The sequence below is a fragment of the Osmerus mordax genome, chromosome 27 (genome assembly GCF_038355195.1).
Source record: "Osmerus mordax isolate fOsmMor3 chromosome 27, fOsmMor3.pri, whole genome shotgun sequence".
In the NCBI taxonomy this organism is placed as follows: Eukaryota; Metazoa; Chordata; class Actinopteri; order Osmeriformes; family Osmeridae; genus Osmerus; species Osmerus mordax.
This window is the reverse complement of record NC_090076.1, coordinates 10,419,444-10,436,102: the sequence shown is the minus strand read 5'-3', so window position 1 is coordinate 10,436,102 and position 16,659 is coordinate 10,419,444. Positions and strand designations below refer to the sequence as shown.

Below are 16,659 nucleotides of genomic sequence, written 5' to 3'. Positions count from 1 at the left end.
GAGAGGGGGAGGAGGAGAGAGGGGAGGAGGAGAGGGGAATGAGTAGAGGAGAGGGGGATGAGGAGAGAGGGGAGGAGGAGAGGGGGATGAGGAGAGGGGGATGAGGAGAGGAGAGGGAGTGAAGGGGATTGACAGGCTGGCGGTGGGAGGCCGGGGTGACAGGCCAGACTTGGGAGACATCGATCCCCAGCCTACTGCGCCTTCACTGGCAGGACAGGAGGGGGAGGTAAGGGAGAGGATGGGGGAGAGGAGGGGGAGACAGCTCAGTGCTCTTTCTGCAGCAGGAGGGTCAGATACTGAGGGAAGATCTCCTGCTGAATCATGACTGATGTTCAAACCTGTGTGTGTGTGTGTTGCCTCCCTCCACTGGGCTGAGCTAACTCCACGGGTTTTTAATCCACCTCCCTCCACCACCACCTCAACCTCCCCACACACACACACACACACACCTCAGTCCCCTGCAGAGAGCTCTCTACCCCGACATCATGACTCTGATCATGCTTCCAGAAGAGACAGCGAGGGGGAAATGGAGGAGAGGGTGTGAAGGGAGGGATATGCGTGTTTGTATAAAGTTTTATGATTCCTTATGGAGTTACCAGACAGTTGATTGTAAAAATATAAATAAATGTCTTATTTCTTGAAGCGTCTGAGATCATTTGTGTCATAGCTGGTTGCTATGGTGAGGTAGAGGGGTGAGAGGGTGGGTGAGGGTAGAGACTAGCTCATCTTATAGGGAGATTACACAGCAGTAGTGAACTGGAGAGAAAGAGATGGTGAGTTTAACCATGTGTGATAGCAACACCCAGTGATGTGAATGTCAGTATCTTTCTGTAGAAACATAAAAATCATCTTACCTGAAATCAGTCGTTTAGCAGAACCACCAACATGTTTAGTGAATCAGACAAGCAAGAGAGAAAATATTCCTCCTTTCAAATATTATTTATTAATCTGCTTCACTCTTTACATGTATTGCAGGTAGATATAAATACCAAGATGGTTTTGCATCAGGGGAGCTAGGAGTGTTTAGGCAGGAGGGGCAGGTTGAGGACCTCAGGGGCAGGAGGGGCAGGTTGAGGACCTCACAACACGGAAGTCTGGATTTCATGAGCAGCTGACAGGTCACCTATGGCAACAACCCTGAACTAGCTTGGGGTCAGGGTTAGCCTAACCCTGAACTAGCTTGGGGTCAGGGTTAGGCTAACCCTGAACTAGCTTGGGGTCAGGGTTAGGCTAACCCTGAACTAGCTTGGGGTCAGGGTTAGGCTAACCCTGAACTAGCTTGGGGTCAGGGTTAGCCTAACCCTGAACTAGCTTGGGGTCAGGGTTAGCCTAACCCTGAACTAGCTTGGGGTCAGGGTTAGGCTAACCCTGAACTAGCTTGGGGTCAGGGTTAGGCTAACCCTGAACTAGCTTGGGGTCAGGGTTAGGCTAACCCTGAACTAGCTTGGGGTCAGGGTTAGGCTAACCCTGAACTAGCTTGTCGCTCCTCAACACTAACTACATGTGCAAACTATTGTAAAACCACGTTATCACACAATTCAGAATAAAAAAAAATCTTTAATCCAGTTTAATCCTACATTTGCCAATCATATAGGCATGTATCCATTTAGAGGCCAAGTTTGGCACCATGCTTTCAGTCGTCCAAAGCTAGCCGCATGTTGGTGTCCATGCAACTCCGGCAAGATACATAGAAACTCATGGTAATGGACATACGCACCTCATCCTTCATATATGACTCATGGTAATGGATGTATATATATATATATATATGGAATGTACGCACCTCATCCTGCATATGAATCCCCAGGTGTGTGTGGTCATGCTTGATTGTGAGGATAGGTGTAGCTTAATGGTTAGAGCATTTGACTGCTGATCAAGAGGTTGCATGTTTAAATGCCCCCTGTACATCATGTTGGGTAAAACCCTCTGCTGTATGAATATTGGGTGTTCATCCAGCCATACTGAACCTTTAAGATGAAGTGAATGTGTTTCAGGTGAACAGGTGCCAGACAGACAGGTGCCAGACAGACAGGTGCCAGACAGACAGGTGCCAGACAGACAGGTGCCAGACAGACAGGTGCCAGACAGACAGGTGCCAGACAGACAGGAGCCAGACAGACAGGTGCCAGACAGACAGGAGCCAGACAGACAGGTGCCAGACAGACAGGTGCCAGACAGACAGGAGCCAGACAGACAGGAGCCAGACAGACAGGAGCCAGACAGACAGGAGCCAGACAGACAGGTGCCAGACAGACAGGAGCCAGACAGACAGGAGCCAGACAGACAGGTGCCAGACAGACAGGAGCCAGACAGACAGGTGCCAGACAGACAGGTGCCAGACAGACAGGTGCCAGACAGACAGGTGCCAGACAGACAGGAGCCAGACAGACAGGTGCCAGACAGACAGGAGCCAGACAGACAGGAGCCAGACAGACAGGTGCCAGACAGACAGGTGCCAGACAGACAGGTGCCAGACAGACAGGTGCCAGACAGACAGGTGCCAGACAGACAGGTGCCAGACAGACAGGAGCCAGACAGACAGGTGCCAGACAGACATGTGCCAGACAGACAGGTGCCAGACAGACAGGTGCCAGACAGACAGGAACCAGACAGACAGGCAGCACAGCCCTTATCGATGAGATCACATCCAGACAGAACATTCTGGAGCTGGAGTTTAGGGTTCCTAACCCAATGCAAGACTGAATGAAGAGAACCCAAGGAAGGTGATTCTGAAGAAAAGTATATGTATATATGTGCACACAAACAGTGTCTATAGATTCATCTATCCATACTTTCTAACCTCACACACATGCAGAGTCTAAAGATATGCCCATAACCCGCCACACACACATGAATGCAGCTCTGTAGACCCAGGAACCTGCAGTGGAGGAGCGGCAGTGCCACACACACATGAATCATGCAGCTCTGTAGACCCAGGAACCTGCAGTGGAGGAGCGGCAGTGCCAGACACACATGCCACAGTGTGTGTGTCGGAGTTATCTTTAGACACTGAGTGTGTGTGTGTGTGTGTGCCGAGGGAAAGTGAGAGACAAAAGCAGGGACAGAGGTGTCTGCAGACACTGTGTGTATAATTGAGTGAGACTCAATTATAGATACATACACAGTCTTGTTTCTCCAGGGCTGCTCCCTCCTCCTCAATCTACCTCTCCTTCTCCCTCTCCCTCTTCCTACAGTGACCTTGTCCTGAAGCTGTTCAGGTCAGATTTCTGTCTGACAGGACTGGAGACGGGCACCCTAACCCAAATAAACAATATCAATATATCTTCCAGACAACAGCCAAGAAGGTTGAATCAGTTCAGACACATTTGCATCTCATGGTTTTAGATGGTTTTGAATTTTCAAATAGCCTAAAATGATGAGCTGGATCTGGGAAGATGCCAATGGGTTAGGGTTAGATGGATTAAGCAGGAATTATCTATGGATGAGATCAGGAAGATCAGTTTGACCTTTGACTGGGGAAATGTTGAATCCACCTCTTTCTCCAGTTTTACCAAAGAATACCTTGATGTATATAAGAATAATATAACTTCAGTCTTGGCAGTAATATATCATGTTAGATATGTTTTACATGAAACAATGAGTTAGCTATTCACAAACACAAAACAGTTATCTTGTATCTTGTTATCAGGTGGCTGAGCGGTGAGGGAATCGGGCTAGTAATCCGAAGGTTGCCAGTTCGATTCCCGGTCATGCCAACTGACGCTGTGTCCTTGGGCAAGGCACTTCACCCTACTTGCCTCGGGGGGAATGTCCCTGTACTTACTGTAAGTCGCTCTGGATAAGATTGCTGCTAAATGACTAAATGTAAATGTAAATGTATAGACATGGTCTAGAGGGTTTTGTCTCAATAATAGCTATATTTCCGAAATACAGTCTGTAGTGAATAATTAGCTATTCACAAAGTAAACACACTATGTTGTTTGAGGGCTTGAGCGGGTGCGTTACATATTCAGGAGATCATCAGATCACAAGATCACAAATATTGATCAAATTATCACTTTAACTCCCAGAGTAGTAGATCTCTAGACCACTAAAGATCCCAGAGTGCAAGATCTCTAGAACACTAGATCTACAGAGTAATAGATCTCTAGACCACTATAGATCTACAGAGTTATAGATCTCTAGACCACTAGATCTACAGAGTAATAGATCTCTAGACCACTATAGATCTACAGAGTAACAGATCTCTAGACCACTAGATCTACAGTGATAGATCTCTAGACCACTATAGATCTACAGAGTGATAGATCTCTAGACCACTAGATCTACAGAGTAATAGATCTCTAGACCACTATAGATCTACAGAGTAATAGATCTCTAGACCACTAGATCTACAGAGTGATAGATCTCTAGACCACTATAGATCTACAGAGTGATAGATCTCTAGACCACTAGATCTACAGAGTGATAGATCTCTAGACCACTATAGATCTACAGAGTGGGATCAGAAGCAACCACCTAGCTTGGTCACAACTTTTAATAACTGAAGAATATTTTACAGTTTAATTTTGTTTTCTACGTTGTTGTCTGTAATAAAACTAGTTTCACTAGTTTAAATAACAACATGTTTAAGCTCAGTCTGTTGAAGGGTTAGTCTGTTGATTAACAAATAAACAAAAAGCTGATAAGAGGAGGAGGGGCGGGGCTGTGGGATATCTGTTTCCTGTTCTGTCTGGAGGCGGGGATAAAACCTCCAACTACTGATGTCCAGTCTGTACAAGTCCAGGAAGTGAGAACCCTTGACCACACCCTTCTCCTCAGCGGATTGGTCAGCGGTCACAGGTTGGAGGAGAGCCTGGACTGCCTTGGGGCGGGGTCTGTCTCTGCCAGGGATCCAGCAGTGTCCTTCTGGGGCTGTCCTGATTGGTCGAGCCTTATGGGAACCATTACTGTGCCGGCCTCCACACCTGCCCCTGCCCTCACCCCGGCCTCCACACCTGCCCCTGCCCTCACCCCGGCCTCCACACCTGCCCCTGCCCTCACCCCGGCATCCACACCTGCCCTCACCCCGGCCTCCACAGCTGCCCCTGCCCTCACCCCGGCCTCCACAGCTGCCCCTGCCCTCACCCCAGCCCCCAGACCTGCTAGAAAGCTTGGTAGGGGAGCCAGTGGCCCGGCCCCCAGAGACACCTGGTGGGTGAGGCCTCTTCTGTGTGTGGAAGCATGCGGCCGAGTGGGCCCAGGGGGGATGTGAGGGGGGCCGATGGAGGAGCAGGAGGCTTGTGTGGACCCGGGGGGGCTGGGGGCCGCAGGGGGGAACGTGTTGTGAGGGAGGGAGGGCTGGGAGGCGGAGAGAGCACGCCCATCCTGACTCCGCTGGGGGGGGCTGCAGATGTGGACCAGGGACAGCTGGGAGCCAAAGGGGGGCCCATGCTGGAGGGTCCACGCCGGGGTGACTAGGGGGCTAGGGCCAGGGGGGCCAGAGAGGGCATGGAGGGGGGTGGCCTGATGGGGGCCGTGGGCCAGGGAGGACAGACTCCGCATCACCTGGAAACGCCTCACCACCCTGGGGGACTGGAGGGCCAACACCCCAGCCCCCCCCGGCCCCCCCAGGGGGCCTGCCATGGGGGGGCAGAAGCTCATGGCCACAGCCTGCTGGAGGGTGCCCACCACGGAGCTGTGGATCTGGGAGCCGGGCGGGGAGGTGAGGGGGCTGGCGTGCGAGGGGGGAGGCAGGGTCATGGACATGGAGCGAGGTCGGGGGGGATCAATCTGTTGCACCATCTCGCGGTCGTACTTCACGATCTCCTGGATCATCTCATTCTCTCGGGTGTTGAAGACGCCAGAGTGGAGGTCATGCTGGACCTTGTGGAGGAGGAGGGAGTTCTTCTTACCTGGGGAGAGAGAGGGAGAGAGAGAGAGGGAGAGAGAGAGCGAGAGAGGGGGAGAGAGAGAGGGAGGGGAAGAGAGAGGTAGAGGAGAGTATGGTTACTTGAGTACTCTCTGTTCTCTGCATAATCAATATTTATATAAGAGAAATAAGCAACTCAGTATTCAGCTGAAATTCAGCCTCAAAAATTACACCCTCTTCTCCCCTCCTCCCCACCTCTCCTCTCCACTTTTTCTCTCCTCCCTTGACATGTCTGTCTAAGACTGACCCATCAGGGAGGGGGAGGGGGGTGGGAAAGGGGAGGGAGACGGGAGGGGGTTGAGAGCCTTGTTTTTGTCGAGTCACCTCTCTGAAGATATGAGATATGACGGAGACAGGGTGTCTGGGGCCTCAAAGTGTGTGTGCGTGAGTGTGTGTGTGTCTGCAATAGTGAGTGTGTGTTTGTGTGAGTGTTGGAGTGGTACTAGACGTCTGAAGCTGATGTAGTGTGGGTGCGATAGTGAGTGTGTGTTTGTGTGAGTGTTGGAGTGGTACTAGACATCTGAAGCTGATGTAGGAACTGAATTTGTCTTTTCGTGGATCTCAAGGAAAGCAGCCAGGAAGACATCATCCCACCCCCTCCTGGGCCCCACCCCCTCATTGGCTCTACCAACTCCAACCAATTACAAGTATCCACATATCCAGTGGCGTCCCCATGGGCCGGGGGGGCCATGGGGTTGGGGGGCCCATGGGGTTGGGGGGACAGGGTTGTGTCCTTGCGACGAGACAATCCAAACATGTGAAATGTAAACATCCTTTGTAGAGACATTGCAGAAGAAGATCTTGGAAGAACTTCAAGGTGACCAAGATGAGAGAGAGGAGCAGTGTGAATGTGATTCTGTTTTAATATTAATCCGTTTGTTGGTTTTGATCTAGACGCCTGTAACACTTCCAGAGCAGGAGGAGGAGAGAGGAGAGGAAAGAGCAGGAGGAGGAGAGAGGAGAGAGCAGGAGGAGGAGAGGAGAGACGCCTGTAACCCTTCCAGAGCTGAACAGACTCTGCTGTCATTAGCTGCATTGTCAGTCGAGTGTTAGCTGTGGTCCTCTCACTACTGGCAAGGCTATTAGCATGGCAGCTAGGCTAGCAGACAGGTGGCTAGGCTATTAGCATGGCAGCTAGGCTAGCAGACAGGTGGCTAGGCTATTAGCATGGTGGCTAGGCTAGCAGACAGGTGGCTAGGCTATTAGCATGGTGGCTAGGCTAGCAGACAGGTAACTAGGCTATTAGCATGGTGGCTAGGCTAGCAGACAGGTAACTAGGCTAACACCTCAGCTCACTCAACCCTGTCAATAAAAGCCCCCGTGTGTGGAATCTAGCTGCTATGGCAACAGCAGGCAGGTGGATGGCAGGAGGATGGAGGTTTCTGTAAACATGTGAAGCATCACAAGATCAGGACTCTGACATCAGCGCCAAACTAATTCTGGAGGAGAGAAGAAGCTGGTTAACACTTTTATGGTGTTTAAATAGCTGACTGTTGTTGAGGAGGGGAGGTGAGGAGGAGAGCAGGAGGAGGAGAGAGGAGAGAGGAGGAGGAGGAGAGAGGAGAGGAGAGAGCAGGAGGAGGAGAGAGGAGAGGAGAGAGCAGGAGGAGGAGAGAGGAGGGGAGAGGAGAGATCAGGAGGAGGAGAGGGGAGAGGAGAGAGCAGGAGGAGGAGAGGTGAGGAGAGCAGGAGGAGGAGAGAGGAGAGGAGAGAGCAGGAGGAGAGAGGAGAGAGCAGGAGGAGGAGAGAGCAGGAGGAGGAGAGAGCAGGAGAGGGGAGGGGAGGGGAGAGAGCAGGAGGAGGAGAGGAGAGGGCCAGAGCCTACCGATGCGGTCCAGTCTGTCGATGGCGACAGTCTCGAAGGCTCGCCTCATCATGGGGTGCTCCTCCAGAACCTCGTTGAAGTTGTCCACAGACAGCGAGTACAGACGGCAGTAGGTGTCTGCCCTCACACTGGCTGTCCTACGACCCCGCGTCAGCAGACAGATCTCTGGAGGCAGGCAGGCAGACAGGCAGTAGTTATCCTCCAGACAGAGATAAAGCTAGAGACAGCATCATTAAGACATCGCCATGGTGACACAGGTCACCGGTTAGTCTGCTGCTTGTTATCGTGCCAGCCTGCAGCTGCCTGGGATAATGACATCACATCCTGCTTGAAGGTTCCAGAGCTGGAGAGTGACAGTTTGACAGCTCAGTTAGGAGACAGACCGCTTCCTTCTATTCAGGTGTGACTTCTCCCCTGACCATCACTTCCATTGGTCGAGATACTGCTGTTGCCTTGACAACCATATGCTCTTTTGCTCCCTGTCTGGAGAAGATTTTCCTTTTTGACTCTAATCACAAATCCAAACTCAAACATATACATGAGGTCCTCCCCCTCCCATTCCCCCTCCCCCTCCCCCTCTCGGGTTCGGATCGGGTTCGATTTTCTGCGTTTTTCGCATCCATAGCCAGCATTTTTATAGTTTTTTGGGCAATTCAGAGCCACCGAATTTTGAGGCAGACAATTGCGAAAAAACACGCAAAAATTACGCACTCTGTGTGCAAGGGCCTTAACCCTCACATAGTATGTATGCTAAAAGGAGAGGGAGGTGAGAGGAAGGAGAGAGGAGGAGAGGAAGAGAGGACACCCCCTCACCTCCGAAGTATGACCCGTCCATCAGCTTCATCCCCGTGGTTGCCTTGGTGATGACACTGACCACGCCGTGCTGGATGAAGTACATCTTCCTGCCCACTGTGCCCTCCCGCACGATGTAATCCCCCGGCTGGAACACCTCGAAGCGCAGCTGGGTCAACATGGCTGTCACAAAGTTGGGATCAGCGTTGGCGAACAGAGGCATGGACGCCACCAGCTTACGACAGTTGAAGTTGACAATTTCCTGGAAAGGAGAGGAAGATGTGAGAGGAAGATTGTAGGAAATATGATGAACACTGAGTGTAACCTTTTTGTAAAGTGTTGCTGGAAACTGTTGCTGGAAACTGTTAGGTTTGACTGATCTGAGGGTGTGTTTGTTTACGTTCCGTAGAGGCGACAGTAGGCTTGTTGGCAGCTTCCAGGGGTGGTGTCAGCCAGGGGAGGTGTGTTTGTTTGGTTCTACCTGACGTAGGGGCTCGTTCAGCTCCTCCAGGATGCTCTCCTCATCAAACATCTTGCCCTGGTAGCGATGCTCATAGTAGTCATGGATCCTCTGGCGGAAGTCTGCTGGCAGCTTGTGGAAAGACATGTACTGTTCTACCTGTTTATACTGGAGAGAGAGAGAGAGAGATGTACTGTTCAACCTGTTTATACTGGAGAGAGAGAGAGAGACGTGTACTGTTCTACCTGTTTATACTGGAGAGAGAGAGAGACATGTACTGTTCTACCTGTTTATACTGGAGAGAGAGAGAGACATGTACTGTTCTACCTGTTTATACTGGAGAGAGAGAGAGACATGTACTGTTCTACCTGTTTATACTGGGGAGAGAGAGAGAGACATACTGTTCTACCTGTTTATACTGGAGAGAGGAGAGAGGATCCAGTCCAGCCCTCCACACACACACACACACACACACACACACACACATTCAGGTGACCTATAGCTTTGGAATGAGATTTGCTATAGATTTAACTGTCGCTCCTCTGGTGTGTTCAGATTAACTGAATCCCAGTTACATTCTGTGACAGATGGTCCCTATCAGCTCCACTGTCAAGAACAGAAAGCCTTCTATCAAGGACAGTAATGAAGGCCCCACATGCATCCTGCCCCACACCACCTCCCCACACCACCTCCCACCAGACAGACACACACCACTAGTTACAACATATCACTGGTCTAATATCCTCTGACCTTACACACACACACACACACACACACAAAGAGGGGATTGGAAGATAGATCATTCTCCCTAATTAACTTCATCATAGAATCCCCTCAAAACAACATCCTATTAGATCCCTTTGTTTTGCTCATAAGCCTATTTTGATCAGAATTTAATTCACTTCTGATTAATTAGAATTACATGGTGTCTGGAACCAACTGCTTTCATAACATACCAGACTGTCTCTCTCTCTCCCTCACACACACACACACTTTGACGAACACAGCTATACAGACACACTGTTAAAAACATACTCAATCACTGACACACACACTTTGTCACACACAAACATGCTTGGTTTGTCTGTGCCGGCAGTTTTTCTTCCACTGTGATAACAGTGTTGCCAAGGTTGCAACAGTGATGACTGACTACTGTGTATCTTAGTTTCCAGGGCGACAGACTATGTTGCTGTGTTGGCAGGGGTGACACACTACTGACCACCTACAACTCTCTCTCTCTCTCTCTCTCTCTCTCTCTCCCTCTCTCTCCCTCCCTTACTCTCCCTCCTCTCTCTCCCTTCTTCTGCCCCCCTCGACCCCTCCTCTCCCTCCCAATCTCTCTCTCTCCCTCCCCCCTCTCCTCCCCTCTCTCAACATGTGTCACCTCGAGCCCTCCCAGGGACTGGCTGACCAATCAGAGAACAGCACAACCAATCAGAAAGCAGCTCCCTCCCCCTCAGTGTCTTGGGCCTACCTTCTCCTGGTACTGTCGTCGCGAGGAGTCCAGTGATTGGATGAGGGCGGTGGCGTGTCCTATGAACATAGCGTAGCAGGTGGCGCCCACAATCATACTGAGCATGGTCAGCCAGATGTCTGAAGCGCTCTCAGGGGCCTGGCGACCGTAACCAATACACAGCATGTGACTCATGGCCTTGAAGAGAGCGAACGAGTAGAGCTCACTCCAGGAGTCATTCTGGAGAGGGGGGGGGGGGGGGGGGGGGGGATGAGAGAGGGGAGGGGGAAGAGGGGAGGGGGAGAGAATGTAAGAGGGAGAGACTTAGACAGCCCCAGCCTCACCCCCCAGCCTCACCCCCCAGCCTCAGAGCAGAGATACACAGCAGTCCAACACAGCAGCTCTGGAACCAAAATAAACACACACACTCTCAGGGTGCTGCTTGACAGAGATGTCAGATATGACCCCTTAGTGACCTTGCCTAGCACTGCTGGGGTCCTGGAGAAACACACCAGGAACACAGTCCTGCTGTCAGCTCCCTCTCCCTACGAGCCACCAATTACAGGTCAAGATCCTGGAGTGTGTGTGTGTGTGTCCCTGACAGACAGACAGGCAGCCAGACAGACAGACAGGCAGCCAGACAGACAGACAGGGCTGTCTCCTGTGTCAGAATGCAGGTTGTGCTACAGGAGAAGAAGCAGGGTTATATAACAGATACGAGATCTATTCAGTGTCCTGCAGAGTACTATACAACACACACACACATGCTCCTGGGCATCAGAGCAGAGCGTCAGGTGTGTGTGGGTGTGTGTGTGTGTGTGTGTGTTTGTGTGTGTGTGTGTATCACAGAGATCATTTAACGCTGTGTCTCTCATTTGTGACCTTGATGGCAGATACTCATCCTGTCTCTCTCTCTGCCTGTCGAACTGTCTAGCTGCCTGCCTTGTCTGCCTGCTTGCCTGTCTCGAGGTTAGGGGAAGGTGTGTGTGTTACCTGCTAGTGTGTGTGTGTGTGTGTGTGTGTCGTACCACCATCTTGTTGAGGGACACCCAGCAGTTTGGGGGGAAGTCCTGCAGCATGGGAACCAGGAACTGGAGACACCCGTCCCAGTGACACAGCAGCAACATCATACCAATCAGGTTAAAGATCCGCATCACTGCACTGGCCAGGTCATAGGTCATGTGGAAGATCTGAGGAAGAGTACGTTTAGAGTTAGTGTGTTTAGGGTTCATGTGTGTCTTAGTCTGTGTCTGCGTTTGTGTGTAGATTGTGTGTACACTGAGTGTGTGTAGAGTGAATGCGTAAAGTGAGTGTGTGTTTGAGAGTGAGTGTGTGTTTGAGAGTGAGTGTGTGTTTGAGTTAGAGGAGGGGAGGGTTAGCTGCTGTAGGAAGATCTGGTCAGACTCCTGCAGTGATGGATGTGGTCTAATGGTGATGGATGTGGTGTAATGATGATGGATGTGGTCTGGTCTGGCCTGCATACATCACTGTCAGCTGGGGAACAGGTGAACTCTCCTTCAGGACCTGGACAGACACTCTGGAAATACCACTGACCACAACCAAGTCTGCCTGCTACCAATGACCACAACCAAGTCTGCCTGTCTGTCTGCCTAAAGAGTGAAGAGAGTGAAGGTGACAACAGCAGAGAAGTTTAGCTTCAACTTAAAGAGCGAGAGAGAGAGAAATAGAAAGTGAAATGTTGATGCTCTTGAGGAAAAGACAGGCTCACCTCTACACTACACACCTCCTAAAAACAGGACAATACACCTCTACTGTGCCACACACTCTGGTCTTGCATAGAAAACATAAAACAATACCTTAGCATACCCTAGACTAGCCTGGCATGCGTTTACTGGCTAGTTAGCATGGTTGCGGTGTTAGCATTGTTAAGGTGTTAGCATGGTTGAGGTGTTAGCAGGCCTTCCTCCCCCTATTGGTCAGTGTGAGTCACATGATCTGGCCTACCTCCTCCCATTGGTGGATGTAGCGTATGAGCCTGGAGAGACGCAGCAGGCGCAGCAGACTGAGGATCTTGGTGAAGCGGACGATCCTGAGCGCCCGGGCCGTCTTGTACACCTCAGAGTCCAGCCCCTTCTCCACCATCAGGAAGATGTAGTCTACAGGGATGGATGACACAAAGTCCACCAGGAACCAGCTCCTCAGGTACCGCCGCTTGATCCTGCCGGGGTCCAGGATGATCTCTGTGTTGTCCTCGAACACGATGCCCGTGCGGAAGTTGAGCAGCAGGTCCATGAGGAAGAAGGTGTCGGAGACCACGTTGAAGATGATCCAGGGCGTTGTGGTCTCGTCCTTGAAGAAGGTGATGCCCACCGGGATGATGATCAGGTTGCCCACCATGAACATCAGCATGGTGAAGTCCCAGTAGAACCTTAGACAGGTCAGAGACACAGGTCAGAGACAGAGGTCAGGGAGACAGGTCAGACAGACAGGTCAGAGAGACAGGTCAGAGAGACAGGTCAGAGACACAAGTCAGAGAGCCAGGTCAGAGAGACAGGTCAGAGAGCCAGGTCAGAGAGACAGGTCAGAGAGACAGGTCAGACAGACAGGTCAGAGAGACAAGTCAGAGGGACAAGTCAGAGAGCCAGGTCAGAGAGAAGTCAGAGAGGTAGGTCAGAGAGACAGGTCAGAGAGACAGGTCAGGGACAGAAGTCAGAGAGACAGGTCAGAGAAACAGGTCAGAGAGACAGGTCAGAGAGACAGGTCAGGGAGACAGGTCAGGGAGACAGGTCAGGGAGACAGGTCAGGGAGACAGGTCAGAGAGACAAGTCAGGGAGACAGGTCAGGGAGACAGGTCAGAGAGACAGGTCAGAGAGACAGGTCAGGGAGACAGGTCAGAGAGCCAGGTCAGGGAGACAGATCAGAGAGCCAGGTCAGAGAAGGGGGGAAAAACAGAGAAGGGGGAATACATGTAATCATATCCTTTAGTATATCCTGTTGACGTTAATATCACGTGACACCAGGACGCTGGGGCGTCTGGTACTATGCCCGGTCTCTCACAGCGCCATCTGGAAACATTTCTCCTCACCGGAGTCACGCGCGCACGCAAATTACCATACAATATCACTCCAGCCATCAACAATATCCACTCACTTATGGCAAGGTCACGAGAAGGACTGGAGGACGGGGAGTAACGTGAGTGGCTGATGAATTGATTTTAAATCCTGCACACGCGGACGAAGGACAACACAGAAACCAAGATAGCACGATCATAAGAATCCCTCTGACCGCTACGCACAAGAATGCCTTCAAAGCGGCGTACAGTGGAATTTAATGCGCGAACATGTGCGCTCTAGTTCATCAATTTATGGAATACTATTCAAGCTGATGTTACAGATGCATAAATATACTAAAATGGCAGAAATACAATTTCTAACTAAAACTTCCTGGTGTTCCCGTATTAAATTCAGCAGACAGTGTAATATCAGTGAATCAATAGATGGCTTGGTGTCAACTCAAGCAAGGGGTGAGAACGGACCGGGCTGGGTCGGGATTCCATAGTCACATACATCTTAGAAACGCGATTTAATGACTGGCGTGGAGACGAAATGGACTTGATCATCAAGGCTGACCACGGTGTCCGGTTATTTTATCCGCCAAGCGGATCCGCCACAGAAGTGGAAAGTTTCTGAATAGATTGATTGTGTGTCTTAGGAGGAAACTATACGCTCTAAAATTGTGCTGAAATATTTCGAAAGATTTCAGTCTTTCTCTACAGGTGGAATTATCAACCAGGAAGTGATCAGGCACGCATAAAAACCCTCAAGAACGATTATACTCAAAACAGATATATGCAGTTGGTTTTAAGGACTACAGAGTACATGTATTTTAGACAGAGTACAAGTAGACAACTATTTTTGTCATACTGCACACAGCAACAAGTTACATGGCGTAGTAGAGCATTTAGCTATCAACCTCCCAACTCCAACAGAAACAAACAATAAAAGGAATTGAAAACTAAATCATACAGCTAACTTGTAATTTTGAAAGGTTGTAAAGATTGTGATCATCACGACCCCAGATAAAGCGTTTAATCCCTTCTACAGTGGCGGAGATAGCTCGGGTCAGTCTGGCCACGCGGAAATCCATCAACCGTAATTTTACCATAACTAAACACTCCAATCATAATCAAACAATTACGTAAGGATCTTAGCTAAATTATTAACGTTAATACATGACGTGGTTTTGGGTTTATTATAAACTCAGTTTATAACTCAGTTTTAAAGTCTTACAGAATAGGCTTTGATCATATCTCTTAATTAAATGGTCAGTTTTATAATGACAAAATAAGGAGACATTTTTCAATAACTTCTGTCATCTAATATTGGTGGATTTCTATATGAAGTTGTATTGTTGTTTACGCGTGCGTGTGCCAAAATGTATACACAGCTTGAGCTGTACCTGAAGTCGCTGTATGGGTGAATAATCCAGTTTCCCGCCGATTTCATGCGCTCTTGTTCTTTTTCAACCGCTTTCTGGCTCCCGAACATGCGCAGGGAGAACTTGTTGACGCCGGGCTGCAGCATGGAGCTGAACTGCCGCTGCATGTAGGTCCGGTTGTCGCTCTGGCCCAAATTCCCGTCCTCACCCTTGGAAAGCGGGATAGAATTCCCGGACTTAGTCGGTCCCGCTCCGGGAACAGGAGTCTGAGGTTTACAGCTGGGAGAGTTTGAAAAAAAAACTTTGGAGTCTGTTTTCTCCGTTGGCCCCGGGGTCTGGGGCATTGACCCCACGGAGGTAACGGAACAGTCCATGCCGGCGACGGTATCACATACAGCTGTCTCAACTGTCCGCTTCTCCTGGCTCGAGCTGACTGGAGCCTGGATCGTGGAAAGGCTCGGGTCTCTTCTGCAGTCTCCGTTTTTATTGTAAATCATCCCGGTGCTTCCTTCACCTGTCACTCCGGTGGTCAAGTCGGTAACGGCTGCTTGTGTGACTGAGCGCACTCCGCCTTTGTAGCTCCAGCTGCCACGACCGGCAGCGTCTCCTTGGCATAGCAGCGCAGCGGCAGCGCGTGTGGAAGTGAGAGGTGTGGACTGCTCGCTGTGCAGGAGCCGCAGATCGTTGTTGTTGGAGTTCTTGCGCGTGGCTGCGGCTGCTCCCCCTCCTGGCCTACAGGTCTTCATCTTGAGACATCCACCTTTACCGTCGCAGCCGACCGAACCGACTCGGCAAACCGACTCAGCGAAACGATCCGGCAGGAATTTTGATTCGTCTCCATCCTCGTGCATGGCAGAGGACTCCAGAAGCACTTCAGGACCAGGCAGCACCAGCGGCGTTGCCATGGCTGCAATCTGGCTGCTGCTTGTCGTTCATCACGCGGACACTGGGGTCCACCTCAACCGATCAAACGGCAGTGGTGGCCCACGCGGGGGAGGGGGGGGGAGATTATCAACAGAAATATTGGATTAAGACTCACTAGGATCCAAAGCAAATGGATGTATTATTTATTTGATTCATTAGGCTGTCTATTTCATTAAGATACGGCAGGGGTTGGGCGGGGAGTGTCTGTGTGTGTGTGTGTGTGTGTGTGTGTGTGTGTGTGTGTGTGTGTGTGTGTGTGTGTGTGTGACTTTTACAGGACAAACTAGTCATCAGTGGGGGAGTGAGACACACAGTAAAAAGCCTCAGAATACTTGATCAATGGTTTAAAAACAGCAATCATCAAGTTCATCCAAGTCACAGCTATTCTGTAAAGCGAGATTAAGTTAATACATGACAGCATTCTAGTGGACCCCAGCCTGCAGGCTGAGTATAGTGGTGAAGGGAAGAGAAGGACAAGCCACATTTACATACAAACTCATTTCCTTTTACGCACGGCGTATTACCCACGGCTGAAGGCGGCCTCGTGAGCGTTTCTCCAAATAACGACATTCTCAAGACACCAGAAAACCGTGGAGAACGATTCTGACTGTTTTCAGATAACATCAGGTCGAGTAGTGGCATTAAGGTAGTGACGACGGTCGATAGTGCACGAGGTACTGCGCACGCACACACACATTTAGCTTATATATTTTTGCCACAATATATTGGATTTTACAGTCGAATGAGTTACTTAGGATATTGTTTTGGAGAAGAGAGAAAGCTATCCAAGGATAGACTGACAGCGGTAACGGAAACAGATGCTCCTAGTGTTGAAATGGGAAGACAAGCATTATGTCCAAAACACTGGCCAGCTAGTCTGCAAACACCAGCTCTTCAGCAAATGTTACATTTTATAAACATTTAAAAAAAACAAT

At 50.2% G+C, this 16,659-nt stretch overlaps 1 protein-coding gene across 2 annotated transcripts; it reads right to left on the bottom strand.

Moving 5' to 3' along the window:
• Positions 1 to 4,234: 4,234 nt before the first annotated feature.
• Positions 4,235 to 15,546, bottom strand: hcn2b (hyperpolarization activated cyclic nucleotide-gated potassium channel 2b). 2 transcript variants are annotated; one of them, XM_067230730.1, is made up of 9 exons: positions 14,822 to 15,546; positions 12,368 to 12,791; positions 11,431 to 11,592; positions 10,424 to 10,642; positions 8,971 to 9,117; positions 8,511 to 8,751; positions 7,698 to 7,862; positions 5,019 to 5,855; positions 4,235 to 4,934 (listed from the first exon to the last, which is right to left on the bottom strand). In XM_067230730.1, exons 1-9 carry the CDS (start codon positions 15,544 to 15,546, stop codon positions 4,798 to 4,800), a joined length of 3,057 nt encoding a protein of 1,018 aa, XP_067086831.1. In that variant the 3' UTR covers positions 4,235 to 4,797. The 2 variants fall into 2 exon arrangements, with proteins under 2 accessions (XP_067086831.1, XP_067086832.1); XM_067230731.1 differs by lacking the exon at positions 14,822 to 15,546 and adding an exon at positions 13,930 to 13,991.
• Between the last annotated feature and the right edge of the window lie 1,113 nt (positions 15,547 to 16,659).